Source organism: Spermophilus citellus (assembly GCF_964194105.1).
Source record: "Spermophilus citellus genome assembly, chromosome: 11".
Classification (NCBI taxonomy): Eukaryota; Metazoa; Chordata; class Mammalia; order Rodentia; family Sciuridae; genus Spermophilus; species Spermophilus citellus.
Window position 1 is genome coordinate 133,678,895 of NC_138192.1, and position 27,048 is coordinate 133,705,942.

At 58.3% G+C, this 27,048-nt stretch overlaps 1 protein-coding gene across 4 annotated transcripts in view; it reads left to right on the top strand.

The window, feature by feature from the left end:
• The window catches only part of LOC308630650 (prolactin-releasing peptide-like), a 51,493-nt gene that overhangs the window by 8,095 nt on the left and 16,350 nt on the right, over window positions 1–27,048 (top strand). For all 4 annotated transcript variants that reach the window (XR_014017987.1, XM_081260974.1, XM_081260973.1 and 1 more), the window contains 6 exons: window positions 11,711–11,929; window positions 12,070–12,182; window positions 15,851–15,954; window positions 16,600–16,719; window positions 18,008–18,212; window positions 20,099–20,238. Coding sequence is in view for 3 of the 4 variants with exons in the window: in XM_081260974.1 (XP_081117100.1) it covers window positions 11,711–11,929; window positions 12,070–12,182; window positions 15,851–15,954; window positions 16,600–16,719; window positions 18,008–18,212; window positions 20,099–20,238 (901 nt within the window). In the remaining variant the exon portion in view is untranslated. The remainder of the gene's footprint in view (window positions 1–11,710; window positions 11,930–12,069; window positions 12,183–15,850; window positions 15,955–16,599; window positions 16,720–18,007; window positions 18,213–20,098; window positions 20,239–27,048) is intronic.

Below are 27,048 nucleotides of genomic sequence, written 5' to 3' on the forward strand. Positions count from 1 at the left end.
GCCTCAGTATCCAGGCTGTGCCAAAGGGAGGACTGAATGTCATCTCCGCCCACGGACACCCTGGCCTTTCCTCATGGGAGGAGCCGCCTTCCCAGGGGATGGCTCTTACCCCATCTGAGCGCAGGCCTGGCTCTTGTTGGCCTTTATTTTAAGTAGCAGCTGGTAGAATGCAGGGGAAGGGGATCCTCGCTCTCCAGGGAGCAGAAGGAGGCAACCAGAGGAGTCCCAGGCAGGCACTGTGTCCCCAGGGACTCTGGTGAGGCCCTCCCTCCTTCAGTGGTGGGTTATGCAAAGTGGTTTTGCAGAAATCCCACACTCTCTCATGCAGGGCACTCTGTCTGACATCAGTCTTTCCTGATTCCATGCTCCATCGGTCATTTCACATTGCAGAGAAGAGACACCCAGGTAACCTGTCGGTGCTCCTAGGGAAGGGGCCTGAGGACCTGTCTCCTGCTGAGCCAGCCGCAGATGGGTCTCTTTGCCATTGGCTCAGAATGAGCAGGTCAGGGCAGTGCAGTTGGCTGACTCTGCTGTCTTCTGGAGGCCGTGTGATTAGGGGATGGGCTTGTCAGCCACCCCAAATGCTATCACACCACAGAGCTCGTGTTAGAGTGGAAGTGTGCAGGGAGGCCACATAGGGAAGGTCAGCCTCAATCTCCCGAGGCCCTTACCATTCAGATCCAGACCCAGCGGGTGATACCCTTGGTGGGTGAGAATCACACCAGCAGTGGAGGGTGTGGTGCTGGACCGCCCTTGTTTCTTCCTCTTGGTTTTGTCTTAAGTATGCCACAAAAGTAGAGCAGCCTCTGCCCCTGAGAAGCCCCCTTACACTTTCCAGCTGACCCCAGGAGTGGCAGGTCCAGAACCATGTTCACAAGGCGGGCAGATGGGCACCACCAAGTCAGACCAGGTGGCTTCAGTTCTGCACAGGGGTCATGCTGACACTCGGACAGGGCACCCTTGAAACACGCAGGAGCAAGACTGGCTTCTCACCACCCAAACTGGGTCTGCAGACCCAGCTGGCTAGAGCTGCGAAAGTCTCTAATGAAACTGAAGATCATTTTAAAATAACAAGCCCCTCCCTGCAATCTGTCACCAGTGTTAACCTGCCACCTCACCGGGCTCAACACTGTCATCCGCGTCTCCCTGCCAGGTGCCCCATGCTCTGCGGCTCTTCCCTGGGTTCCCCTGGGGCCTCTGCTGTGCTCTCCGGTCCCTGATTCCTTCATCTCTGAATCACAGAGGACCGAATGAGAACCCCAGTCCTCAGAGGACCCGGAGTAAGTGGCAGGAAGAAACTTAGTGACTCAGGAAATGTCCAGCTGAGCTTTTGATGTATTTGACATTCTCTAGAAGGGACAATGAACTCCTGGACCTGCCCAAAGAACCTGCCATGGCTGTTGGCAGAACAAAGATGGTGGAAAGTTGTGACGTCGATTTGGTCGCACAACAAACCATCTGCCTCTGGGAAAGAGCCTAAGGGCTGTGACATGCATAGAGACTCACTGTGAGGGCCCAGGGACAGTCTGCCAGGGAGTCAGTATGCCAAGAAGCCCCTTTGCCAGACCAATTCAAAAGCAATCAACCAGGAAAAAATGTTGATTTTCATATTTACAAAATTAGCAGAGATGAGTTAGTCGGGTGGCTGCTCAGTGTCCCTCCCTCCCCTTCATGTGAGTGTCCAGCTGCAGGGATGGGTGTCGGGTGGGCTCTGGCAGTGATGCCCACACCTGTCCCCATGGTGTCAGGGCAGCACACTTTTGATCGTCTCCTCTGTCAAAGCCAGTGACAAATGAGCTAGTCCAGATCCCTAATGTGCCAGAGGAGCCAAGGCCTTGTGGCTGTGAGACCTGGTACCCAGCATCCTATCCCCTTGGTGAGGCCTGTGCTCTCTCCAGACTGTTTGACCCATTCCCCAGTAAAGCCCCCAGGGAGGACCTGTGGCCACCAGAAGGCAGAGGTCACGCCCAGTAGTGGAAGGCCCGTCTAGCAGTGCTCTCCTGGCAACCCATGCACAGCCAGTCTGGTGGCTACACGGGCAACCTGGGCAGCCTTCTTCTGAAGGACAGGCAGGGATTCTCTGGGCTGCAGCTCCTGGGTGGTGGGTGCTGCTGGCTGAGCCCTGGGAAGAGCTCTGCCTGCAGCCGGAAGGGGCGGCCATCTTGCTTCAGAGCAGACCCAGGCAGGCGCCGTCCTAAGTGACTGGGGACCTGGGAGCCCTGCTTGCTGCACTGGGTGCCCCAGTGTTCCTGCTCCCCTCCAGCACACAGGACTGTGGGCCAAAGACTCAGAATGATCTCAGAGGTACAAAGCTGGGATGTTCAGGCCACTGGCATCAGGAGAAGGATTTAGGGCAGAATCAACTTTGTCCCCTCTCCTGGCCCTCCAGTCCTGGGGCCTCCTGCCGAATGTGCTGACTGGCACCTGTGGCTCGCCTGGGGAGAAGGCTCCAGTGGAGTGGGGGGAACAGACCCAGTTCAAAGGGGCAGCTCCTCTCTCTGATAGTCTCAGCCTGTGCTCTCCTGCAAACCAGGAAATGTCCCCGGTTCACCCAGGGGAGGGACCAGCTGCATCCAAAGACCCAGCCCTGGGGAGCGGGCTTGACCATGGTGATGACAATGGCAGGGAGGAAAGCCAGGTGGAGGACACCAGGAAGGCTGGTGGTAGGCCGCACCCACTTCTGGAGCAGGCCACACCTACTTCTGGAGCAGGCCACACCCACTTCTGGAGCAGGCCACACCTACTTCTGGAGCAGGCCACACCCACTTCTGGAGCAGGCCACACCTACTTCTGGAGCAGGCCACACCCACTTCTGGAGCAGGCCACACCTACTTCTGGAGCCAGCGCCAGAAATGCTCCTTGGAAAGGGGACTCTGCACTGTTGGAAAACGACTCTTTAGTCTTTCTCCTTTTTTGCATTTAGTTCAGGCTCATGTCACAGGCATCCCCTGGGGACAGCATGAAGGTGAGAGGGTTTTAGGTGCAGCCTCCCCATGGAGGACCAGAGTACAGGGCCAAGGACGGGGCCTGCCCTCTGCAGGACTGGGTCCCCTAAGAGTCCAGCCAGCTCTGCAAAGGGGACACTTTGTTATAACAGTGGAGTCAGGAAAGGCCCCATTCCTGCCCACACTGGTTGCCACAGTGCTATGTGGCCCTTGCCTCTGGGCAGAGCTTTGGTGTAACAGGTCCTCTTTCAGGATGAAGGGACCCCCCACAGGGACCGTGCTGAACCACACAGGTACTTATATCCTAGTGTCATCGGACTCATCACAGATTCCCCAAGAAGCAGGGCTCCACTGAGAAGGGAGAATGCACCCACACCCTTTGTCCCCACCCTCCCAGTCCCTCCCCAAAAGCTTCAATGTAGGAAGAGACCCTAGCTGCCCAGCCCACCCTGGGACCAGTACAGAGAGCGGTGGGTCAAGGGCCAGCCCACCCCAGGGTAGCCTGGGAGAGCACACGCATGGCACGTTCCGAGACCTCCACCCTGGCCCTGCTCATTGAGGTCACCCATTCCCGGGCTCCTCAGATCTGCCCCTCTGCTGATTCATATCGTCCCACCGCATCCCAGGGGGTCTCTGACTGCCCTCCTCCCAGCCCCCCACACCCTGCTTAGTCAACTCTGTCCTCACCACAACTGGCAGACCCCATGGCTGCACTGTGTCCCAGTCCATTGGCAGCCTTCCCCTGGCCCCTGGTCCTTGAGGCTCTCTCCCTGGGCTCATGGCCACTGCAGATGCTCTGGCTGTTGCTCAGGCAGCCGCCCTTCCAGCCAGGACTTCTCTGACTGACCACTGCCCTGCACAAGGCCCTCAGTTGGAGGGGCGCGTCCCAGCCTTGCAGCCTGCAGGTCTCCGGTCTCACCTGCCCCCGTGCTGCACGGCCTCCTGATCTGTGCCCTGGCCAGCCCCACTCCTGCTCACCACAGTGGCTCTTCCTCCTCTTCAGTCTCCTCCCAGAGTGTCCCCTAGCCTTGCCCTGACACCTCCTCTTAGTAAAGATACAAACAGAAACAGATAGCCCAGTTAAGCCACCATATTAATATCCCCAAGGCCACTCCTTCCGTGACAAGAACCGTTAGCCCCGTGTGGCTGTTTGAACTAATTGAAAGTAAAGTAAGAATTCAGCTCCTCAAAAGTGTGCCGCAAGTCCTCCACAGAGAGTCCGCCAGGAGAGACTCAGGCAGGTGGAGGGAGACCTGTGGCCCCGATGAGTACCAAGCTCAACGAGGGGGAGAGCAAGAGTGGATCTCAGGGCAGCCGTGGAAATGCTGGCGTTGTAGAAGACAGTGGCACGGACAGTCCCCAGGCGTGTGAGGAGGAAGGGGGTTATGACAATGGGGCTTCTTCTCATTGTATTTTTAAAAGCCACGTTTTAAAATCTTGAGATATCAGGCTCAGCCTCCCGAACCCTCTCTGCGGCGAGTCTCCTCAGCTGCTTGTTGGATTCCAGCCCCCCAGGGTCTCCTTTGTGGGTCCTCAGCTCCTTAGATATTCTCTCTCCCAGGGTCCAGGCCCTGGCCTCACCCCCTTCTCTGCTCTGGGTGCACCGCCCCAGCCCAGCCACCTCCTCCAGCCCTGGGTCGGTTTTCGGTTTCTGTTTTTGTCTTTCATTAGCAGTGCTGGGGTGGCACCCAGGGCCTCGGGCATGCTGCCGTGCTCAGGAAGTGCTCCCCCAGCTACAGCCTCAGGTCTAGATGGCCCAGACCTGCAGAGGGGAAGCTGTGTCCGCCCTTCCTGGTGAGGCAGCCGGGCAACACCCAGGGTGACAGAGCACCTTAAGTTGGCTAAGGCAACCAAGCAGCCAAAGTTTCATTTTTCTTTTAATTTAAACTTAAGTATCCATGTGTGCCTACCATGGTGGCCAGACTGTGCGGTATGGCCAATGGCCCCCCCAGTCCCACCAGCTGAGACCTCGCCTCTGAACAGACCCAGCAGACAGATGCCTGCTCAGCCCTGGGCCAGCGCATCTGACCCGCGTCTCGACTCCCCCTTCTCCACCAAGGCCCTCCTTCTCCAGCTCTGCCTGGTGGCTGTGGTCAAGCTCCCAGGAGTGCAGTTCTCCCCCTCTTCTCCTGCTCCACGTGCCACTGCTTTGTCACCAGCACCTGCCACAGTTCCTGGCCACAGACAGGCTCAGTGGCTGCCTTTGAATCCACACAACAATGACCACTTTGGGCTTCATCTGTGCTATCTCATTTAATTCCCAAATAGCCCCTAACATGGTTACTGCCGTCCTCCCCAGAGACAGACGAGGGAGCAGAGGAGGCAGGCTCCCGGCTGTGAAGATAGCCAGGGATGGGACCTCGGGGCGGGCACGTCTGGCTGTGTGCTGTTTTGTATTCTTACTCTCACCTTTTTTTCCTACAAAAATTTTATTACACCTAAACTAGTGGCTCCTCTGTGCAGAATGCCCACTCTGCCTTGGAACTCCTCCCCTCGCCAGGCTCCTGTCCACCGCAGAATCTTTCAAGCCTCTTTCCGTCTTTAAATCTTCCCGCTGTGGAGGAAGCGGCTGTCGAACTCTGCAGTCTGGAGCTTGCTGCTTGTCCGTGGCGTGGTATTGAGGTTCCTGCGTCCCCTCTCCCTCTGGGTTCGTTGCACAGGATGGCTTTGGGAACCTCCGTCTTCCTGGCGGGCTGGTCCGTTCCTGTGGCTTGGGTGTTGCAGAGGTTTTCAGTGCAGCAGAGGTCATCATCGTGTGTCATGACTTTGGAGTATTGTCACAAAGTACGCCAGAGTAAACTCCTGGGAGGGAGCACCCAGCTTGCTGATCCACCGCTCTGGGGAAGTGCCCAGGATGCCTCAGTCCCCTGTCCTGGACCGGAAGGAGCCCGCACTGGGCAGAAAGCAAGGAAGCCCAGCTTAGACGCTGCTGGAGAGCCGCACACTGAGTCAGGCCTGCCCACGTGGCGCTGATTTAAAGTCCCCTCTCTTGCTGCCTCCTCGTTGTTGGGGTGGCCACCCAGCTGTAGTTTTGGCAGAAATTACTGGATGTTCCTAAAACCAGGCAGAGTGACGAGGTGACTCATGCCCTGGGGTAGGACTGTACCTAAACGGAACACCCTGTTTGAAAGGGCACAGCCCACAAGTCAAACATCAGGCCTGCTCACCATCCCAGAAAGACAAACAGGTGGCGACGGGGATTTTCAATCTCCACAAACAGATGGAAATTCTGAAGATAATCTGTGAAAGCCCTCTCAGTGTGAGACATGGGGCACACTGCGGCTCATTTAAAAAGAAGAAGAAGGAGAAGAAATTTGAAGTCGATCTTAGCTGGGCCACTTGTCACCGCAGACAGGCCACTCCCAGGGCTGCAAAGCACAGGGCCAGGCAGGAAATCAGCTGCCAGCACAGGCGGGGATGGCAGCTCTCGTCTGAGATCACGGACAAGATGCTGGGAGGGGCTCTGCAGCCCACCACTCACAGGCCACCGCGACTTCCTTTGTATGTCCTTATCGCCATCTCGACCTCCCCTCTGCAGGGCCTCCAGGTCTGGCTCATGTCAGCTCTGACGCTTGTCCACGCACTTGCTCTTCCGTGGGTGCTCCCTCTAGCCTGGTCAGCCCTCCTCCGTGGTGCTGCGGTCAGCAACGAAGGGCCTCCTGGGGACTCACTCTCCAGTCATTTCCTCAGGAGTGGCATGGAGTGTGCATTTGTGTGAGACCCTGCTCTGCTCACCTAGCAGAGAGACCTCAGCTCCACACTCCTCCCAGGGCTCCGGGGTGCTCCCGGGGCTGGCAACCACCACCTCCAGAAGATGCCCATGTCCTAAGGCCTGGAATCTGGGAGGTGTCGGGCTCTCTGCAGAAGGAACGGAGCTCACAGGTGCAGTTAAGGACGCTGATCAGCTGAGCGGGACGTGGAGACTGTCCTGGATTTCCTGGGTGGGCCCAGTGTCATCAAAGTGAAAGGGAGAGGAGAGGAGGATCAGTAAGATTTGCTGTGTGAAGACTCAGCCCACCTCTGGCTTTGGGGAGAGAGGGAGGGCTATGAGCCAGGGAGTGCCCTGTGGAAGCTGGCAGGCCAGGGTCTGATTGTCACCTAGGGTCCCCATGATACCTTCCTTTCAGCTCAGAGAAGTCTCCGTGTGGGGCTTAGGCCCTCCAGAACTACAAGAATAAATGTGTGTGGTTTCAAGACAGGACATTTGTATAAATTTTATGCAACAGCAGCGGGAAATGAAGCCCCCATCAAGGCTGCTGGTTCCCAGCCTGCAGAGAAGCAGCCACCTCCTGCCCTTTGCCCTGGGCGGTGGGCTTCTCCGCCTGCTCCTGCCAGCAGGAGGTCTCTGCCCTCACACCGAGGGGCTGTGTCAGTCCAGGTCCATCTAGCTGTCCTCCTGTGTGAGTGCCGGTCCAGGTGCATAGCTGTCCTCCTGTGTGAGCGCCCTGCTCCTTTTCTGGTCAGGAGCATGTTCATGTGTCCTTCGGGTGGTCGCTCCTGCTGCAGCTTGGCCGGGAACTCGCTCACGCTCCACAGGGTGCAGAGGAGACGCAGTTCTTCCATTTCCTTACTTACTCGTGAGTCTCCCCCTTTGGGAAGGAAGCAGAAACTCATGGCTTCTGATCACCAGACTCCAGCACTTACCTGGCCTCTGCTTCTGTCTGCACCCAGGCCCCCTCCTTTGGCTTGGCTAGGCCACCTGTTAGCCTCGGAGGAGGGTCTTGTGGCCCTAGGATGACACACTTGAGGGGTCCTAACACCATGTGCTGTCTGCTAGCTCTTGTGCTGATGGTCCTGGATGGGCATGGGGTCTCAGTAGATGACACCCACCACTGAGACCCTGACTCCAGCCAGGCACCCACAGGCTGTGGCCTCTTCAGACCAACCCAACAGCTCTGCCCGTCCCCTGGCTGCGAGCACCTCTCCCATCCTGCTAGCTCCATCTAAGGAATGAGAGACCCTAACCCAATACCCCACTTCCTCCCTCACCTCCACTGCAGGGCCCTGGTAGCTGTGGTCACAGCAGGGCACGTCCCAGGCTGTGCCCGGAGGGGGATCCCCACCCCCGCTCCGCTCCTCTCCCCCTTAGTCTTGCACATTGCCACCTGGCTGTCACCTGGACTGCATCCCAAGAGCCGCAGAGCAGGACACACAGGTCTGATTGCTTCAGTCCTCCTGAGGTCTGGCCCTCCTTCCCTCCTCCCCTCCTGGCTGAAGGTTCTGGCCTGTCTTAGAAAGTCTCCTCCCATCATTTCTGTCTGAATTTCCTAGGGACTCCACACGTCCCCGAGAGCAGAGATCTCCCTGGACTTCACCCACAGCTCTCCTGTGACCACCACCCACAGCTCTTGACGTGGGTGTCCCAGGGTGACTGAGGCCCACACGCTCCTCTCCTGCTCCCTGGGCCCTGCTGCCCAGGCTCTGCGGCCCCGGGGCCTTGCTCTCTCCTGTCCCACCCTCCTCTCCTCTCTCCTGCTTCTGTCCCCATTATTTTCTCTGGCCAGCGCTAACTTGACTGCAAAATCAGTGGGTCCCAAACTTTTTGACCTCAGGATCCCTTCACAGTCACTATCCAGAATGCGAAAACGTGTTGTTTCAGTAGGTCGTGCATACCAGTACTGACCATATTAGAACCTAAAGCTGGTCAGTTTAAAGGCATACATTCTTTTTCCAAAGCAAAAGCATGATGAGTAAGAAGAGAAGCATCGATCTGTTTTCCAAAATCCCTTCAGAGCCTGTCCTCCTGGAAGACAGCTCAGCTCTCCTGTGGCCTCGGGTTCAGTGCGCTGGGACGTGTCCTCTGAGCAGCAGCCTTGGAGTCTAGCCTCCACATCCAGGGCTGGAAAGAGAAATTCACGGGCCTCATCACAGGGTTGCGACTGCGGGTTGCGTTACCTGCTGAGAAGCTGGTGCTTAGTAGATTCATAATTTGGCTTCCATGTGGACTCTGAAACAGACCTGCCGCCCTTTCCTTTCCTGTTACATTAACCCGTGGGTCCATCTGCACAAAAGAGCCTTCCACCCATATGTTGTGACCTGTCGTCAGAAAATGCCACTCCCGGTGTCTTGCAGATGCCCTTCCTGCTGCCCAAAGAAGACCCTGTGTGTCCTGTGGCCACTGATCTCCTCAGAAACCTCTGGGTGTGGGAGGCTGTCGAGTTCATGATGGAATTTCCCCAAATCCTGCTTTGTCGTTTGAAACTTTCGGTTCTGTCCCTGCAACAAATGCTGCGGACCTCCTCCTGGAAGAGGCAGGCTCACTGTGTCCCTTGGGAGGAGGGACCTGTCAGACACCCTCTTCAGAGCAGCCCATCTCAGTGGTTCATTCGGGTGAAAATGGTGTTCTGTGGTGAGTTTTCAGGTGGGCTCACGATTCAGTCCCCCTGTTCTCACCTCCGAACACCACTGTGCGAGCATCCACGTCAGGAAGTGTGCCGCCCGCTGTCCCCACAGAACCAAAAAGGGGTGTCAGGTCAGCATTCAGAGGGATTCCTAACTTACTGGGGAAACCTCGTTTCTCCTGTATTGTGCGTTAGCTCTGCTCAGCCACCTGGGCGCCCAGCCTCTCTCAGGGCCGAAGCCCTGGCGGTTCTGTCCCCCGTGGCTTTCACACCTGGTCCCGCCCAGCCACAGAAGGGGAAAGAGCAAATGCGTGCTAGTGCTGTTTGAAAACTTCTCTGACCGCGTGAACTCTCCCGCAGGACCTTAGGACCTCCTGGGGTCCCTGCGCCACACTTTGAGGACCCCTCCTCTGAATCTCTGGATTTCATTTTCTGCAGGAGAGAGTCCCAGGACCCCTTGCTGCCTACTATGGCCAGCTCCCGGCCCTCGTCGGCCTGCACGGCCGGTGGCCCCCTTCCCAGTCTGGCTTCCTCCCTGCTCTGCCCTCTCTCACCCTCTTTAGTTCAGCAAGCAGAAGGGCTTCAAGTCTTCTCCTGTCTGATGTAAGTCACATGCTGGGGAGTCCTTTACCCCCAAAGGTGACCTTAACTTGTGGCTTCATGCTGGGCTTGTGCCTGCTGGTGTCCCTGTGGTGGGGTGACACCTGGCCCGCCTGGTGACTGCAGTAAGCACAGCTGGAGGTTGCTCTGGCCCCACAAGCCTGTCTCCACCTGAAGCTCCAGCTTGGGAGTCGTGCCCCAAGGTTGACAGCTGTCTCCTGGTGTCCCCATGTGGGACCCCTCCACCCTCCCTTTCTGCTCTGCTGTGAAGGAAATTAGGTTTTCAAGAACCTGAAGCAGAGTAGAATTATGCTTCCCCCAAACCCAGCACCTGAACTACACCAGTTCCCAGCTACACCCCCAGGAGCCTGGGTGATGTTTAAAAGGACTTCACCTCCTGCAGATCCTTGTCCTTGTCCCTGGTTCTTCTGGGATGGGGAGCAGGGAGCACTCCCTGAGACGGAGCCTGGGCAAGCCCTGCCTGGGGAAGGGGGGGCTTCGTGGGGATTTGGCAGGAGTGGAATTGCAGGAGACTGGGCCTTCCCACTGGCTCCAGACGCCTCGCGAGCCTCTATCTGAGGTGAAGACTGTGCTGTCGACCCAACTCCATCTGCACTGCAGTCAGTAGGTGACGGTATCCCCCTAGAGTCTTGCAACTTCTGGTACGTTTTCCCCTTGGTTTACAAAACCAGGAGAAGAGTCTCATTTTCATCCCCATGAGCAGCACAGTGTCCCTTCTTACTCTCAGAGGACAATTTCCAGGTCACACAGTGCATGCCTGAAACCACGGGTACTACTGAGCCTGTACACATCTGCTTACTTGTGTGCATACATTACCTTTGGGGAAACAATCTACAGGCCAGCACAGTAAGAGATCAACAGTAATAACCAGAATAAAATGGAATAATCATAACAGCCCACTGAAATCAAAGTCATGGGAACGTGTGTCACCGCTCTCTTATGACACCATACTCACCCCTCTTTTTCGTGGACCATGGGTAGCTGAAGCTGGGGATGAGGGGGACAACTGCGAACATCAGCCAAAGCCACTTCAAACCAGAAGTAGCCTCTGAACACCTCTTCACCTTTGCCACATGCTGGGCTGTCCCCATCAAAATTCTGAGACCTTCAGAGTCCTCAGGGGACAATGGCACCCAGTCTCTCACTAATTATTGCCACTCAGAACGGATTCATTTTACCTCATCTAAAACTAAAAATATTATGTTTGGCAGACATTCTCTGAAACCCAGAACAAAGAGAATGCATTCATCATGACGGGGGGTGTGTTTTCCAGCGAGTGCAATCTGGCAGGTTCACCAGGAAGCTAATCATCTAAACTCAGTCAGCGGAGGTGGCCTAGAAGACGCAGTTTTCCTGGGACTTCCAGATGCTGGATGGTCCCACCTGGAAACCCGCCAAGCCAAGCCATTTCATCTTTGCTCACAGGAACATGCCTGTGGCCTCGGCTCAATGCCTGCTCCCCTGCCGGAGGAGCCCCAAAACTTCTCACTGAGATAATGTCACCTAGCTTTGCCCTCGGGACTTTGTGGCCTGCCATCCGAGCACTGGTACAATTGTAAAAGCCACAGTAATGTTTAAATGCAGTGTCATTTCTCAGAAGATCTTATGTCTTCTCCCCAGGGACAGGGTAAGGGCAGGGCTGGCACTGTGGTGGCTAAGGATGCCTGAGGCCACTTTTGCCTGACTTTGGGTCTCCTTCTCCTGCACATGGGATAGTTTGTGTGCGCACAGACCTGCGCACGCATTTAAGCCTATTGTAAAAAGAAGACACCTGATGTGTTTTTGTCTCTGTCTTTTCTCAAGGGAGTTGAAGGGCAGGATCAAGAAGGAAAGCTCCAAGAGGGAGCTGCTGGCGGACACAGCCCATCTGAAGGACACCCACTGCGCCCGCTGCCTGCAGCCCTACCGGCTCCTGGCCAGCAGAAGGCAGTGCCTGGACTGTGGCCTTTTCACCTGCAAAAGCTGCAGCCACATCCACCCGGAGGAGCAGGGCTGGCTCTGCGACCCTTGCCACCTGTCCAGGTGAGCTGGGGCCTCCGCTCAAGCGGCCTGATGGTTTTGGGGCCAGGGTTTTCCCTGGGTGGGCTGAAGGGGGTGGCCCCACTGGCGAGTGGCATTTGTATGTGCCTGTGTAACACGGGCCTGTGCTCCTCTCCCTGCAGAGTCCTGAAGATGGGCTCGCTGGAGTGGTACCACGCACACGTGAGAGCCCGCTTCAAGCGGTTCGGGAGTGTCAAAGTGATCCGGTCCCTCTACCGGCGGCTGCAGGGAGGAGGTAAGGAGAGGGCTCTCTTTCCATCGCCAGGAGTGATTTCATGTTTTAGGGCCTTTACACGGAGAGAGGGAGAGAGAGTGTGTGTGCACTGACCTTTCCGTTGACTCCTGCCTCTGGCGTCCTGGGTGACGTTGGCTGCTTTCAGCCGGAGCTGCAGCCCTCTGCCTCCCTGGTCCCGGGAAGCCCACATGCTGTCGACATCCCCACCGTTTGAAATGGTGTTTCTTTCCAGAGCTTCACACCACACTGAGAACACACGGCCAGGTCTCCGTTCTGGTCTAGGAACGTGTCAATGTGACACCTCTTCCAGGCCTGGCCACCCTGGACATCTGGTTTTGGAGACCTGGGCATCCCAACGCTTCTGATGCAAACCAAGACAGAGAAATTTATTGTGATTCATCATTTATTTTAGTGTTTTTGAATACAAGTGTTTATTCCATGATGAACTTGAGCTAAGAATGTGATGACTCCGTCATGCCCCACGAGGCAATTGGAAAGAGAGAACAGAACAGGGGCAGGAGGGAAGGATGCCCGAACGTGAACTGAAGGCGGAAATTGAGCAGGGTTTGAGGGAGGATCTTGCTTTGTCCCTGTCACCTGAGTCCTAGGTATATCATTAAGCCTGGTGTGGGCTCTCAGCACCCTGCAGGACCAAGGGGAAACCCCTGGGGCATGCGGCAGGTGAGGGTTCCAGCAGCTCTGCACATCCAGAGTAGATGCTGGGCTTCTCGTTTGGGGTGTCCTTACTTGGCCCCCGCCCAGGCATCTCCTGTAGGCCTCCCTCTGTAGAGGTGCCTTGTCTGCGCCTGTCCCCTAAAGCCCCCATTGACAGGGAGAAACAGAAGCCAGACATCCAGCCCTCAGAGGATCTGAGCTCAGGCTGGGCCTGGCACGAGTATCTATGAGGCATCTCAGCCTGTCCTTTCATCTGGGACAGAGAGGCCACCCAGGGAAAGCTCACCTGTGAGAGTGGTCAGCCCTGGAGTGCAGGCGGGGTGATGGCGGGGACGCAGGGGTGTGGTGAGTCACCCAGCCCTGTGGATGACCATGCCGAAACAACAGTTGGGGCCAGGACAGCTCCCATGCCACAGGGAGAGGCTGTCACCTGTCCTTGGTGGCTGCTGCCATCTCAGTCTCCGGCTAGCGCACAGCAAATCCCACATCCTGTGCCCAGTGAGGTGTCCTCTCCAGCAGGGCAGCCCCTGCACAGGCTCCAGGACAAAGGTGATGCACCTAGCAGCAGAGAAGCCTTGCTACAAAGCCCCCCGGGATCTCTGTGCCAAAGGGCCCACAGCCACCAGAGAACCCCGAGACCTAGAATGCTGATTTCCGGGGGCGAGGAGGTGGCGCTGTGGGGCAGCAAGAAACAGCAGGCCCCTGCAGCGGGATTCCCCAGGGTTGCCCTCCGCCCTGCAGATGCAGGTCTCAGGCCTCCTCACACTCCTCCCAGAGTGGTGCCCGCCTGGGCTGCGTTTACCTGCTGGGCCCCTGTAAATGCATCACGTTAAGACCACACAAGGAAGAGGGGTGGCTGGAGGAGTTGTGCCTTTAAAAAAAAAAAAGCATTGAACTTAAAAAAAAAAGTTAGAATTTTGGAGTCTGACCCTGCAGAGCATGGCTCAGACCTTGTCCAGCAGGTGGGTGGGCTGTGGTGTCTTGTCCACCTTCAGGGTAAGGCCTGTTTCCTGGTCTTCCACACGGGAGCGGTGGGCTCTGCACGGGAAAAGTCTGAATGTGGGAAAGAAAAGGACCTCGGCTGCCTGCTCTGCCGGGAACCGGGAAGCGCTCTGGTTGCTTCAGCGTGGTGCTCAGATCGTTAACGCGACTCAAACCCTCGCCCCTAGTGCAGAGACATCGGAGCCATAACTAAACAGGTCCTGAAGGCCGGATGCGTCACTGGAGGTGGGCGGCAGCCGGCTCCCCCTCCAAGCCCGTGTGGGCCTTGCCCACGCCCCCCCACTGCAGGGACCCCCTTCCTCTGTGTCTGCTCCTGGAGGCTTGGGTGAGTCTCCGTCAAGTCAGTGACCTAGAACAGAAACAATGACCGTGCCTGCCTTCTGCCTTTGCTCTCGGGGCCTCTGCTGCATTCGGGAGCGCAGGCTGTCAGTGCCCAGGCACGGGCAGCAGGCCCCTTTGAAACTCGGCAGTTTTAATCTGTAAATTAAAAGATTTCAGCAAAGAGTGAGCCAGGCTGCTGCCTCACCTCTCCTTCCACTAGCCTGTGTCTCACATGGTCCGCTGAGGCGGACAGGTGTGGGGGGGGGGGTTCCCTGTCCCCTGCTAGTACCTTCCCTGATGTCCCTCCATAGGCAGCAGGGCACCACTGGCCTCAACAGGACCAGGCATCTGGACCGACTTCATAAACCCACAGACAGGGTCACTGTAGGGTCGGGACACAGCTGAGAAGCCAGAGCAGGCCAAGGCTCAGGTCAGAGATTTCAACTGCTGTGTCCCTTGTCAAGGAGCATGAGCAGCACTCGTCGCTGGGTGGACAGGTGGATGCACGATGAGCCGCCCATGGGGAACACCATCAGCCCTCCCTAGGCTGGTGAGCCAAGGGCAGACACTGATTAATAGAAACAAGAGCTCAGAGGAGGCCACAGAGGTGGCAGCCAGTCCCCTGAGGAGGGGACACTGCAAGCTAGTGCTCCTGTCTCAGGGGCCATGAAGCTGGACCCGCCATCAGGGTGAAGGGCCCTGGGGCGGGAAGCCACAGGAAGCGGTACGTGCCTGCTCCCTCTTCATCTGCCGCAGAGACCACTGAGGTTTGCAGGTGCCAGTCCTGCGTCGCAGAGCAGAACGGAGGGGTTCCTCCCCTTTTCAGCTGACAGGGACCCTCCAGTGCACCAAAATTTCCTCCTTACACAAACCTGAGACCCCTGCTTTATCACACCTGAGACCCCTCAGACACAGAGACCAAGGGGAGGGTAATCGGGTAGGGTGTCCAGGGACAGCAAGACCTGGCTGGGGCCCAGAGGCCACAAGCTACATGAGGCCAGCTGTGCCCTCTGTGGCCCCAGAAACTGGAAGGTGGTGACCCACCAGGCTCTCCAGCTCCAGTGTCCTGGGGTTCACTCACTGCATAGCTCTCTGCCGTGGTCTAAGGCAATGGAGCACCGACCAGGCTGGTGTGAACTGGAAACAGGAGAAGACAGAGGCTGAGCCCGGGAGGCTGAGCCGGGGAGGCTGAGCCGGGGAAGCCAGGCCTGGGTGCTCAGGGTGAAGAGGGGCATGCTGAGGCGGAGCCTTACCTCCTCCAGCTGTGCCGATATGCACTGATGAGACTAGATGCAGAGGTGTCATCAGCCTTGTTCACCCATCACCATCCCAGGGACTTCAGACTGACCGAGAAGGGGTCAGTAGTGAAGGGTGAACACCTGAAGATGTGGCTAGAAGCCACTGGTGAAGCTGATGCAGAGTGGGGTCGTCTGCTGTGAGGCAAGCCAGCTCCTAGCTGAGGTCTGAATGGGTCTTGGAAGGAAGCAGAAGGCCCTGCCTGGCTATTTCCCAGTGAATGAATGGATTGGTGGGGGAGGAGAAGGGGAGGGGGAGGGAAGGAGGGAGAGAAGGGAGGGAGGGGAGGGGATGGGTGGTAGGTGGGTGGGGGCTGGACATGTGTGCCCCTCTAGCCAGCCCCTCCAGTGGAGTCATGCAGGGCTCTGTTGCAGGTGGTCCTGAGCCCAGCGTGGGAGAGAGGAGTGGAGACAGCGAGCAGACAGATGAGGATGGAGAACCCGGCCCAGAGGCCCAGGCCCAGCCCCTTGGCAACAGAGTGAGTCCTCCCACCACCCACCCTCCCCAGGCACCCTGCCACCCCCCTCCCTGACCCCAGGCTGCAATTCCTGAAAGTCGTGGTACCTTCTGGTTCCCCAGCTCCTACAGCTGAGCATGAAGAATCCCATTCCTGCCAAGGGCATCCAGGACCCCAGATAGCTGTGGGCTGGGAGAGCCTGATGGTAGGCCCAGAGTGGGGCCAGAGCAGGGACAGTGGTGGGCACAGTGGGGTTGCCAGCAGGCTGCCTTCCTGTCTCAGAGAAGACCGGGCAGGTTCTCCTCCGGGACATTTTGGCTTTTATCACCAACCTGAGCCTTGTCTTTGTTGGTGTTTGCTTCTGGTTTTACCTATTTCTTAACTTATTTTTGGTGGTAGACACAGCAATTAGGCCCTGGGCTCGGGTTGGAGGAGGGGGCTGGGCAGGCAGGCTGGGGTTGGACTTACAGCCCAAGGTGTCTAAGGGTGGTGCTGTGGGGCTCAGTATGGGCCCCCAGCCACATGGGGCTCCGCAGGTTTGTTCCTAGCACAAGAGATAGATGTGCCCACTGAGAAGCTCCACTGCCCTAAGGCAGAGAGGGCTGGGTCTGGTCCTGTCTGTCAAGCTGACCGCAGTTGAGTCTTGCTCATTTCACACCTGCAAAGAAAAAGCGCCTCCTCTCCTTCCATGATGTGGACTTTGAGGAAGACTTGGATCCTGCCTCCCAGGCCTGCTGTCAGCCCCCGAGCCCGCCCTCGGTCCCTGTGGCCACAGCAACCCTGCAGGTCAGCAGGCTCTGCCCCTCCTGGGAACTGGGGCAGCATTTGCTTGGGCTCCAGGTGGAGGGGTGCTCTGGGAAGTGTTGAATAGCCATGGGTCATACCAGGTTCTCGATCCAGGGAACAGGTGGGACAGGAAATAAAGATACTTCAGGCCCTCCCAGGACTGGGCTTTCTGGAGAGCCTGGAGAGGTGGGCCAGGCAGGTCAGGTCATGGGGGTCAGTGCCCAGGATCTCAGGAGGGCAGGACAAAGTGGCATCTGCCTGGAGCCAGACAGGGCCTGAAATTGTGCCGGAGTCTCCATCTCACAGTAGGGGACCATATACTTCATTGCCCAAGGAGGGCCAGTCTTGGGAATGAAAAGTGCACACAGAGGCCACCAGGTGAACCAGGATTTGGGGTCACTCTGCTCATCAGCTGTGAGGCCTTGACCCTGGACACCACTCTGAGGCCTTGTCCCCTCCTCAGGAAGAGGGGTGACCATTTCTGCCTTACAGGGCATTTCCAGGGCTGGAGACTGTGGATGGCACTCGTGAGATGCCCCATTAGCAGTGAGGGTATCTGTGGGCACAAGAGCCAGGACAAGGCCCAGAGACGAGTCCCGCTTCCCAGAGGCCCAAACTCCAGCTTCCAGTGTCCTCCAGACTCAGCAGTGCCAGCCAGGGCTGGGCAGGACCGTCTGCCCACTGTTGGGAGGAGGGGACACCAGGGCAGGGCCCCAGATGCAAGTGCCCATTTGGACTTTGGGCCCAGGGTCCTGCTCCTGCTGCAGGTTGGGCCTGGTGTCGGTACTCCAGGGGCCTCCAGGGCCTGGCCACTGCTTCCTTCCTACCCACCCACCAACACTCAGGCCACAAAGGAGCTGTGGTATGTCGCTTCCAGAGGCCCTTGACACCTTGTCTCCCTGGGGACAGTGGCCCAGTACAGAGACCCCTCTGTTGGAAAGCTCAGGAAGTTCTGTCCCCATCCAAGGATGGCCCTTGAAGGATTATCAAAGTAGAGGCAGTAGCAACACACACCCCCAAAATAAGCCGAGATTCCCGCATGGTGGCCTTGGGGTGAGCCTGGCCCCCGGGCAGCACCAGACCCGTGGGCTTCCCGGGTATCACTGGGAACCCCAGCTCTGCAGGCACACAGTCCAGAACAGGCAGCAAATGGGCAGGGTCCTTGACAGTCAGCAGAGCAGGTGGATGTCTAGGGTCCGTCAGTCACGTGAGGCCTGGGCCCCTCAGGACTGGGGCTGGAAGGACCCAGTTCCTAGGAGCTGCGGAGGCTGACGGCCCCTGTCCTCAGTTCCTCTCAGGAGAGCCCTGCTCCGAGGGTACCACTTCCCAGGAGGATGCCATCCTGGAAGAGGCTCATGCTAGAACATCCAGGTGCCACCCCCATGCAGAAGAGCATCCAGACAGCCCCCCACCTACTGGACAGGATGCCCTTGCTGAACCATGCCTGCCTGGGGACTCCTGCAAGATGGCCCTGGGGCCTGCTGCTGTGCCCGGTGGGTGCTGTTGTCCAGGGTCTTCCAGATGGGCTCTGGGTGGGCCAGGGGTGGCTGAGCACCTCCCCTGTCCACTGGATTAGTGCACACACACTGGGTGATTCAAAAGAGCCCCTTCTCCCACGCGATTGACCCGCGTGTGCTGCCTTGCAAGCACCGAGGACCCCGGCTCTCCCTGGGCTGGGTGCTTCCCTGTGGCACCTAAAACACCGGCAGAGGGGCTGACCATGCCTGACTCACGCTGCTGGCTGGGGTAGGGACATGCAGGTTTCACAGAGTGGCCACGGTCACCCGGTTGCCAGGCCAGCTCCACCAGGCCTGAGGCTGCACTTGGCTATGGATGGAGTGGGTCCTGTCTGGGTGCCCCTGGTTACAATCAGGGACCCTGGAATAAGACAACCTGAATTTGTTCCATTTAATTTTGTCAAGACAGTGTTGCTTCTAAATGAAATCTCTGCCTTCCTGGGCCCCAGGGAGCATGCCAGGTTCAGGAGTTCAGACACCCCGTGAGTCAGAGCAAATGAGATCAGAGGCAGCGCCCCGGACTGCGAGCAGCTGGGAGCGGGAAGCCTGTCCCGTTCCATCTCATTGTTCTGAGACCACAGCCTCGTGGTCCTCACACCAACTAGCATCGGGGGCTTTGGAAGGTGGGGATGCACTCCCTGTCCCCAAACAATGAACGAATGAACCCCACAGGCAGCCCAGGGATCGAGCCCTGGTGGCTTTTCATTCCCTCCTGTGACCTCAGGTCACCTGGCACATGGAGGAGGCAGGCAGGCAAGGGGCCAAGGTGGGACACGGAAGAAGGCGCCCTGCAGGGGGCCCTCTGGGCGCGGAGCCCAGGCCAGCCCTTCACCAGGCGCCCACGCTTTGTGCTTTCCAGCGTCTCTCAGATGAGGAGGGGTGTCTTCCAGGGAGCTGGCAGAGGGGGCGCCCCAGAGCTCGCCCTGCTGTCTCTTAATGGAGCAGCACAGGCTGGAGGGCTTCAGAGAGATGGGCCTGGTGTGCTCTGCCATGAACGTCCACCCTCCGGCCTCAGCGTCCTCATTAGAGAAAAGACACTGGTCTAGCCCCACAGAGCGAATGAGATGGCCGTCTCTGTCGACCCCTGCTGCATAACAGGTTGCCACAGATGTAGCAGCTTGAACAACACTCGGTGATCTCAACACCAGGGCCAGGCGGGCAGGCCGGGTTAGCTGTGTGCCTCTGCACAGGGTCTCCATGCCTGCTCGGGGGTGGGCAGAACCCACAGTGCAGCATGGTCCCTTCGCGTCAGGGGCAGAGCCGGGCAGGTGCCCTGAACTCTGGGTAGTGAGCGGGTGCACAGTACCCTCCGTGTGACTTGCCCGTGTTGCTGTGTGTGGTGCCAGCTGGGGGTGTGGAGGGCACATTCTGGTCAGGACGTGGTGATAGCAACATTACCTCCCCCCTGGAGCCCAGAAATAAGCATCTCCAGCCACACTGTGGGGCAAGACCAGGAAGGCCTGTGAATCCTGGGTCTGACGGAAAACAGCCGCAGGGGCCATGTTGCTGGGTAGGCATCCTAAAGTCACCCCCACTGTGGACACCTCCCAGCCCGCTGCCCTCCACACAGGTGGGGTTGGGTGTGGTTTAGGATTGGGGGTCATGTTAAATTTGCTTTCAAACCTGAAAGCTCTGCCCCCCAAGCTCTGGGCAGGGGCTCTTGTTCCCTGAGGACCTGGGGGGCGGGGGGGGGGCTACGGATTCTGCCCCTTCTCTCTGTGACTTCAGAGTCCCCACCCAGAGCAGCAGAGGAACCTAGTCATGTCTCCACTTTAGTCTCTGGTTCTTCTTCATCTGGACAGAGCACATGTGTCGACTCTGAGCTTTCCCTCCAAGTAGTCCAAACCCTCTTTCTCTCTAAGGGATGAAGCCCAGCCGGATCGAGCAGCCGCCCTCGCTGTACCTGGCCAGCGTGGACAGTTCTGACGAAAACAGCATCTGGGCCACCACGGTGGCCGCCCAGCACAGCAGACGGAGAGGACAGACGGCAGCTCAGAGCCAGGTACAGGGGCTTGACAGAATCCAGGCTTTTGAGTGTAGAGGCGTGCGCTTCACACGCGCCATTTTAGAGGAACTGACCCTTCAGTACTTACTTGCAAAGTGAAATCACCTGTTTTGTGCAGATACAGCATCAAATGCCTTTTTTATTGAAGTGAATTCACATAAGATAAAGCTAACCGTGTTATTATGGCAGTTCCTAACATAAATCAATAAAGTAAAATAAAAAGATAGCTGTCCTGAGGTCCAGCACTCCAGTTCTGGGTGTGCCCCCAAAAGAATGGAAAACAGGGACTCAGAGGCATTTGTGCCCTTGAGTGTGGACCATGATGCGTGGCTGAACTGGGGAGCAGCCCACGTGTCCACCCTCAGCTGGACCACAAGCGGGTCCACCGGGTGCCCTGCCATTCAGCCTGTGAGGAAGGGGGTCTGGCAGCTCTGCGGTCGAAGGATCCCTCCTGGGGAGTGCTCCGCTGCTCCTTGTTGGCGGCGGTATCTCTGGAACCCCTTCTCCGTGTCTATTCCTCACACTTACTGTTGCTACAGCACTTGCCCTCCCTGATGTCCCTCAGTCTGCGCATGAAGGGGTTGGCCTAAACCCCTGCTGGCCAGCAGTGTGCCCTTCAGTGGGGAGCCCCCAGCCTGCCTTGGGGAGGTCTCTGCAGGACCCCAGAGAAAGCCCTCTGAGCCCACCCACCCTCAGACCAGGGTTCCTGAACCAGGACTCACAGACATGCACTGGCCCAGAGCCACCAAGGGTGTTTAAGTGGTCCACTTGGCCGCGGCCGCCTGTGCTTCTGCATTCGTGGTTGCCACTTTCCGGGGGACATAATCAGGAGAGCACAAGAGGCCCCGTGGAGGAACCCCCAGAGGGCTGCATGGGGAGGGGAGAGGACACGGAGCGCCGTCCATGCCCTGCCCGCCCTGTTGCAGACACTGACTCAGTTTCTCCATGACAGCATCAGCGGGGCCAACAGGGCTCCCCTTAACCCCAGGTCTGTCTGTGGTGCATGTCTAAACTGCATCTGTTGGTTTTGTCGCATGCAAGTCGGAGCCCCAGGGGTTCCTGCCAGGACTCCCGTGCATACACATCTAGGCACCAGGCAGACCCACACCCGGAGCCCAGGCAGGGTCTGGAGCCCCACCCCGTGGGATGCTGTCACCGCACAATTTTTTAAAACCCAAAAATATTTTCCCAGAATACCTCTCCACAAGAAAAAGAAAAGGTTTATTATTGAATAAATATAAAACCAGAATCCAGTGACACCCAGGCAATGGGAGAGGCTGGGAGGGAGGCTGGGAGGGGTCCCGCCCGGACCCAACCCAACCTCCCCTGTCCTCCATGCCGTCAGTAAGCAGTCTTCAGGGACAGGACCTGACAGAGCCTCTTGTCACACAGGCTGCCCTAACTTTGTCATAGAGTGAAGGAGAAGACCACCTGTGCTGGTTTACCTGGAAAAGAAACCCAATTCTGTCTTTAGGCAGGAGGTAGTTCTGCAAACTGACACAGGGCCCCCTCTGCCACACAAAGGAACCCGGAGATGGTCCTGTTGTTTGCATGTCAAAAAGGAGGCTCCTAGGTCCTGAGCTTTTAGCCCTTGATGAAGACTTACAAACACTTGAAAAGGAAAGAGAAAGAAAATGCAGAGGAAGGAAAGGGACAGATTCCCCTTACCACAGTCCATTTTATTTTATTTTGAGACAGGGCCTCACTAAGTTGCTGAGGCTAGCCTCCAACTTGAGATCCTCCTTCCTCAGCCTCTAAGTCCCTAGGATTACAAGTGTGCTCACCACCCCCAGCTCTTCCCTTATTATCAACATGGAGAATTAAGCTGCTTATTCTTCCTTCTGCCATTTTGGCAAAAGGCAAAAGGAGATGTGTTGAAGTTCCTTGTGAGAGCCCAAGAAGCCACCATGCCCTGGGATTATCTAGAAGGCAGCCAGAGGCTTTGGATACCAGAGGGAAGCCCCCTCCTAGCTGGGAGAGTCTGGCCGCAGCCAGGGTCCTGTCGGAAGGCAGCACCCAGCCCCTCACCCCCTCTGACCTTCCGGCACTGGCCTCCCCAGCTAGTCACCTCCCCAGTCCAGCCACCCGCCCTCCTCCAGGGGTGCTCAGCAGGCATGCTCTGGGTGGGGCCGCTTCCTCTCCAGTCCCACATGTGCCACGTGTGTGGAGACAAGGCCATCTACCCAGCCGCTCCTGCGGGTATTGATCGCTGCCCTGCAGACGCTGACAGCGGCCGCGCTGGTCTCTGCGTGCAGCGGCACTCAGGCAGGCGAGGGCCACGGCCAGCGCACACCCCGTCCTGGACGTTTCCAGCGTCTGCGCCTCTCCCACTCAAAGCCCTCGGGTGCCGTGGAGATGAGACTAACCACCTCCCAGCAATGTGCGTGTCCTGTGCCACTTCCCTTTGAAAGCCGGGGCTCTAGTGAGATAATGCAGGGGCAGCGCCTCTGCCTGCGGCAGCCAAATTGATTTTCCTTCTCCGTCTGGGAGCTAATAGACTTCGGGTGACTCAGGGTCTGGTGACTCAAGGATGAGGAAGTGGGGCTTTTGGTCATTTTGCCATGTCACCTGGAGTCACTGCTGGCCAGCGAGTGACCCAGGGCTCTTGCTAGCTAATGGCTTTGGTTTGGTCACTGTGTCCTGCTTGATTCACACCTTCCTGTGCCGCTCGGTGTCAGTGGTGACAATAGCTGTGGGCAGTAATGACATGTCAGAGCCCTCAGTGTGGCTTCCTCGTTGGCCGGGCTTGGTCACTTCCCTGCGTCTCTGGTGACCTTCCCAGGCCTTGAGGTGGGCGGCCTCGGCTTTCCCTCCCTCTCCTGGGAGTTCAGGGCTCCGAGGTGGTGGGCATAGGGTCCTGCTGCTGGGAGTGGGCTGGCCTCGGCCCCGATCCTCCAGCTGAGTGAGTGTTGGCCATGGAGCACCTGCTGGCCACCTGGAGAACACGGTTGTGCCTCCCCCAGCCCAGGGCACAGTGTGGGGCTGGGCCAGCAGGACAGCCCGCAGCCCCCAGGTTGAGGGGGCCCGAGCTGCCCACACTGGCTCTGCCTGAGGTCTACAGCTCATAGCCTAGAACCCACGCGTGCACAGACTACCCGTGTGAGGTCACCCGCCCCGTCCAGGCCCACTCCCCGTGCCCTGCACTCAGCTGTGAGAGAGCTCAGAAGACCCACAGCCTTCTCAGAGGGCAGCTGGGAGGCAGAGCCAGGGGAGAACTGCCGGGGACTCACTCGTTTCCGCAGCCCCTGGGGCCAGGCCACAAGCAGGGGCACATCTCAGCACGCCTCTAACAGAATACAGCAGACTGTGAAGTAAACTGGGCAGACACTTGTCAGCTCACGGTTCTGGGACTGGGAAGTCTGACAGGGGCACCTCTCTACGTACCCTGCAGTGCACATGGGCTTTCGGGGACACCTTTGACCCCTAGGCAACCGTACAGCAGTCACCAAGCGCAGCCTTGCCTAAGGCAGGCGTGCAGGAGTGCCTGGGATCCCGTGTCTGAGGCGGCGGCGCAGGTGCAGAGGGGTGGGCTCAGGCCGCCCTTCAGTCAAGCCGCAGCCACTGGCCCGTCTAGGGCCTTGGTGCCCTCCTTGCGGCACCCCAAGTTGCAGCTGCACACCTGTCATGGTCTGGGCTCTCCAGGCGTCCTGTCAGGTTAGACGATTCCCTCCCTAGTTTAGAGATGAGGAGCCACGCCGAGCTCTCAGGAAGCACTCACCCACCACTGGCCAGGGAGCCCAGGGACAACACGGGTTTGGGGCAGAGCTGTTCCTCCCTCAGGAAGCTTCCACGAAGGCTCCGTGGCCCCCAGAGCCACGGGGCCCACCCCAGCCCCCCAGCCCCTACCTGCCCACAGGCTCCTGTTGGATGCTGGCCCAGGTACCCTCAGGCTCCAGCTCTGCCTCCTGGATGGACACTGTCCATCTGTCCCTCACCTCCTCTGCCCTCTTCCTGCTCAACTCCTTCCTCCTCCTGCTGACCCAGGACTATGGTCCCTCGGTCCACCCATTCCCGTGGCCTGCAGGAGGCCTCTCTGGCTCCACTCTGGTAGGTGCCTCCTCACTTTGTCCTCCTCCTCACACAAATCCCTGGGCAGGGTCAAGTGGACTTGATGTCGTGGATGAGCCCAGGGCTGCAGAGGGGCCTGCTCCCCATGGCTCACAGGACCTCCCTGCTGGGCCCTTTGGGCCCAGGACCCCTGACAGCCAGTGAGGTTTCTGACACTGGGGGAGCAGGCCCCTGAGCATCATGAGGGTGCTGGATGCAGGTGACTGACGTCCTAGCTTGCAGGGGACCTAAGGGGGACAGGGACTTCTGGTGCTCACACCTGGAAATCCCTAGCTGACGAGGATGTGACGGTCACCCTGACCATATCCTGTCAGGTGCGTTAGGCAGTGCGCTGTGTGCATGGGTGTGTGCGGAGGTCGGAGGCCCGTGTGTACCTCGGCTTCTGTGGAGACAAGGTGGAGGCGAGACCTGCCTCTCTCAGGTATCCATGGATGTCCCCCTCCACCAGCGGCCTGCCCTTGCTCATGGGCCTGAAGCTGCTCATTCCCTGTAGCCTGAAAAAAAGTCTTGTTCTGAGAGGACCCAGCAGAGCTTGCAGGCCACCTGTCACCCAGGTCCTCTCCTACATGTTCTCTGAGGAGACTGGGCTCCTGAGCCTCCTCAGAACATAGAATCATGGAAGAGACCCAGACAAGACTGGCCACAGTGCAATCTAATCAGCCTCCTGGTGTCCCTGTGAGGCCCCGGCAGTGAGGCTTCTCCATCTGTCTTAATAGGCTTCATTCAAACAGAAAATCAAATGGTCGTGAGCAACATCCTCCGCTGCCCAGGAGAGTGGGTCAGGAGGGATCGATGCTGCCTGGGGCACGGTCGCCGTGACAGCTTCCTGGTGGAGAGACCTGTCCCTCCTTGGGGTGCTCAGTGACTCACTCCTGAAGGAGGGAGGTAGTGAGGAGGAAGTGCTGAGATTCTCCTGGGGGCAGTCCCCAAAAGTCGGCGGTGGGGGCAAAGCGGTGGAAATGTGGGTGGGCGGGTGGGGTAGGGAGTGATCGAGGGGAGGAAGGCACTCTGTCCGGGCGGCCCTGCTACTGACGGGGTGTGTGAACCTGAGACCTAGAGAGAGCCTCGACTTTGGGGAGCTGCTGTAGGCCAGGCCCTGGCTCCTGCCCAGTGTGCGGAGGAAATAAGCAACCCAACGGGGAACCGAGGGCCAGATGCCGAGAAGGCCAGAGAGAAGCAGAGCGAGGCCAGAGAGACTGGAGCAGGGTGCCATCCTGAGTGGATGCACCCCGCCAAGAGGTGGGGCTGCCCCCCGTCAGAGGAGGCTCGAGGCCGCTGGGCAGCCATCAGCACAGAGTGCTCTGGCCACAGAGAGCAGCCCGAGGAAGGGGACTGGGATGGGGTGAGGCTGGGCAGAGAGGCCTCTTGGTTCATTTTCTGTTGCTCTCACAACAGACTCAAAACTGGTGATATAAAGAGATGTGTTCCCCAAGGTCTTGGGCTGGAGCACCCCAGAGCAAGGCGCTGGCACCTGGGGACGGCCTCCTCACCTCCTCCTTTCATGGCAGGTGGCTCACACAGCTGGGCAGAGAAACATGCTAGCTCAGGCTCTCTTCTTACTAAGCCACCAGTGCCGTCTTGGGAGCCCCCATGACCTCTTCTGATCCTAATTCCCTCCCAGAGGCCCCACCTCCAACACCACCTGGGACTGAATTCCTAGGATGTAAGCTTTGGGGACACACTGAAGCCATCGCAGAGCAGACCACAAGAGCTGAGGTAAAGGACGGTTTGGACTCCAAGGCCATCTTCCAGCCTCTGCCTATGACTCTGGAGAGAGGGGAGGTTTGGGCACAGGAGAGCCAGCTGAGGGATCTCGCCAGGTCTGTGAACAGACTGGGGTGCCAGGTGGAAACAGGGAGGCCAGGTAGGTGGCTGGGATTAACAGGCAAGAGAAGGTGCAGTGGAACCCAGCAGGGCAGCGGATCCCTCGTGCAGGGCAGCGGATCCCTCATGCAAGGCAGCGGATCCCTCGTGCAGGGCAGCGGATCCCTCATGCAAGGCAGCGGATCCCTCATGCAGGGCAGCGGATCCCTCGTGCAGGGCAACGGATCCCTCGTGCAGGGCAGCAGATCCCTCGTGCAAGGCAACGGATCCCTCGTGCAGGGCAGCGGATCCCTCGTGAAGGGCAGCGGATCCCTTGTGAAGGGCAGCGGATCCCTCGTGCAGGGCAGCGGATCCCTCGTGAAGGGCAGCGGATCCCTCATGCAGGGCAGCGGATCCCTCGTGCAGGGCAGCGGATCCCTCGTGCAGGGCAGCGGATCCCTCGTGAAGGGCAGCGGATCCCTCGTGCAGGGCAACGGATCCCTCGTGCAGGGCAGCGGATCCCTCGTGAAGGGCAGTGGATCCCTCATGCAGGGCAGCGGATCCCTCATGAAGGGCAGCGGATGCCTCGGGCCGGCAAAGCCAACAGGAATGGGTGTTGGATGAGAACAAGGGGGTCCAGGACGACTCCCAGAGCTTCCGCCTGGGCAAACCTTAAAGGACGCAGTGGCCCTCTATGAAGACGGAGGCACATTCCAGTCACCGAGTGTGGGGTCATGTTCACTGTCAAAGATCATTGAGACAGTTTTGCCATTTTTGTACCTTTATCACATAACTCTGATACCTTCTTGGGACGGACACGTGGACCCCTCCCTGGAAAGCTCACGCTCAGCAGCAGCAGAACCTGCCGTAGGCCCCCACTGCCCCCGATGAGGCACCAGGGGAGCACACAGTCCTTCATGCTCACACATCAGCACT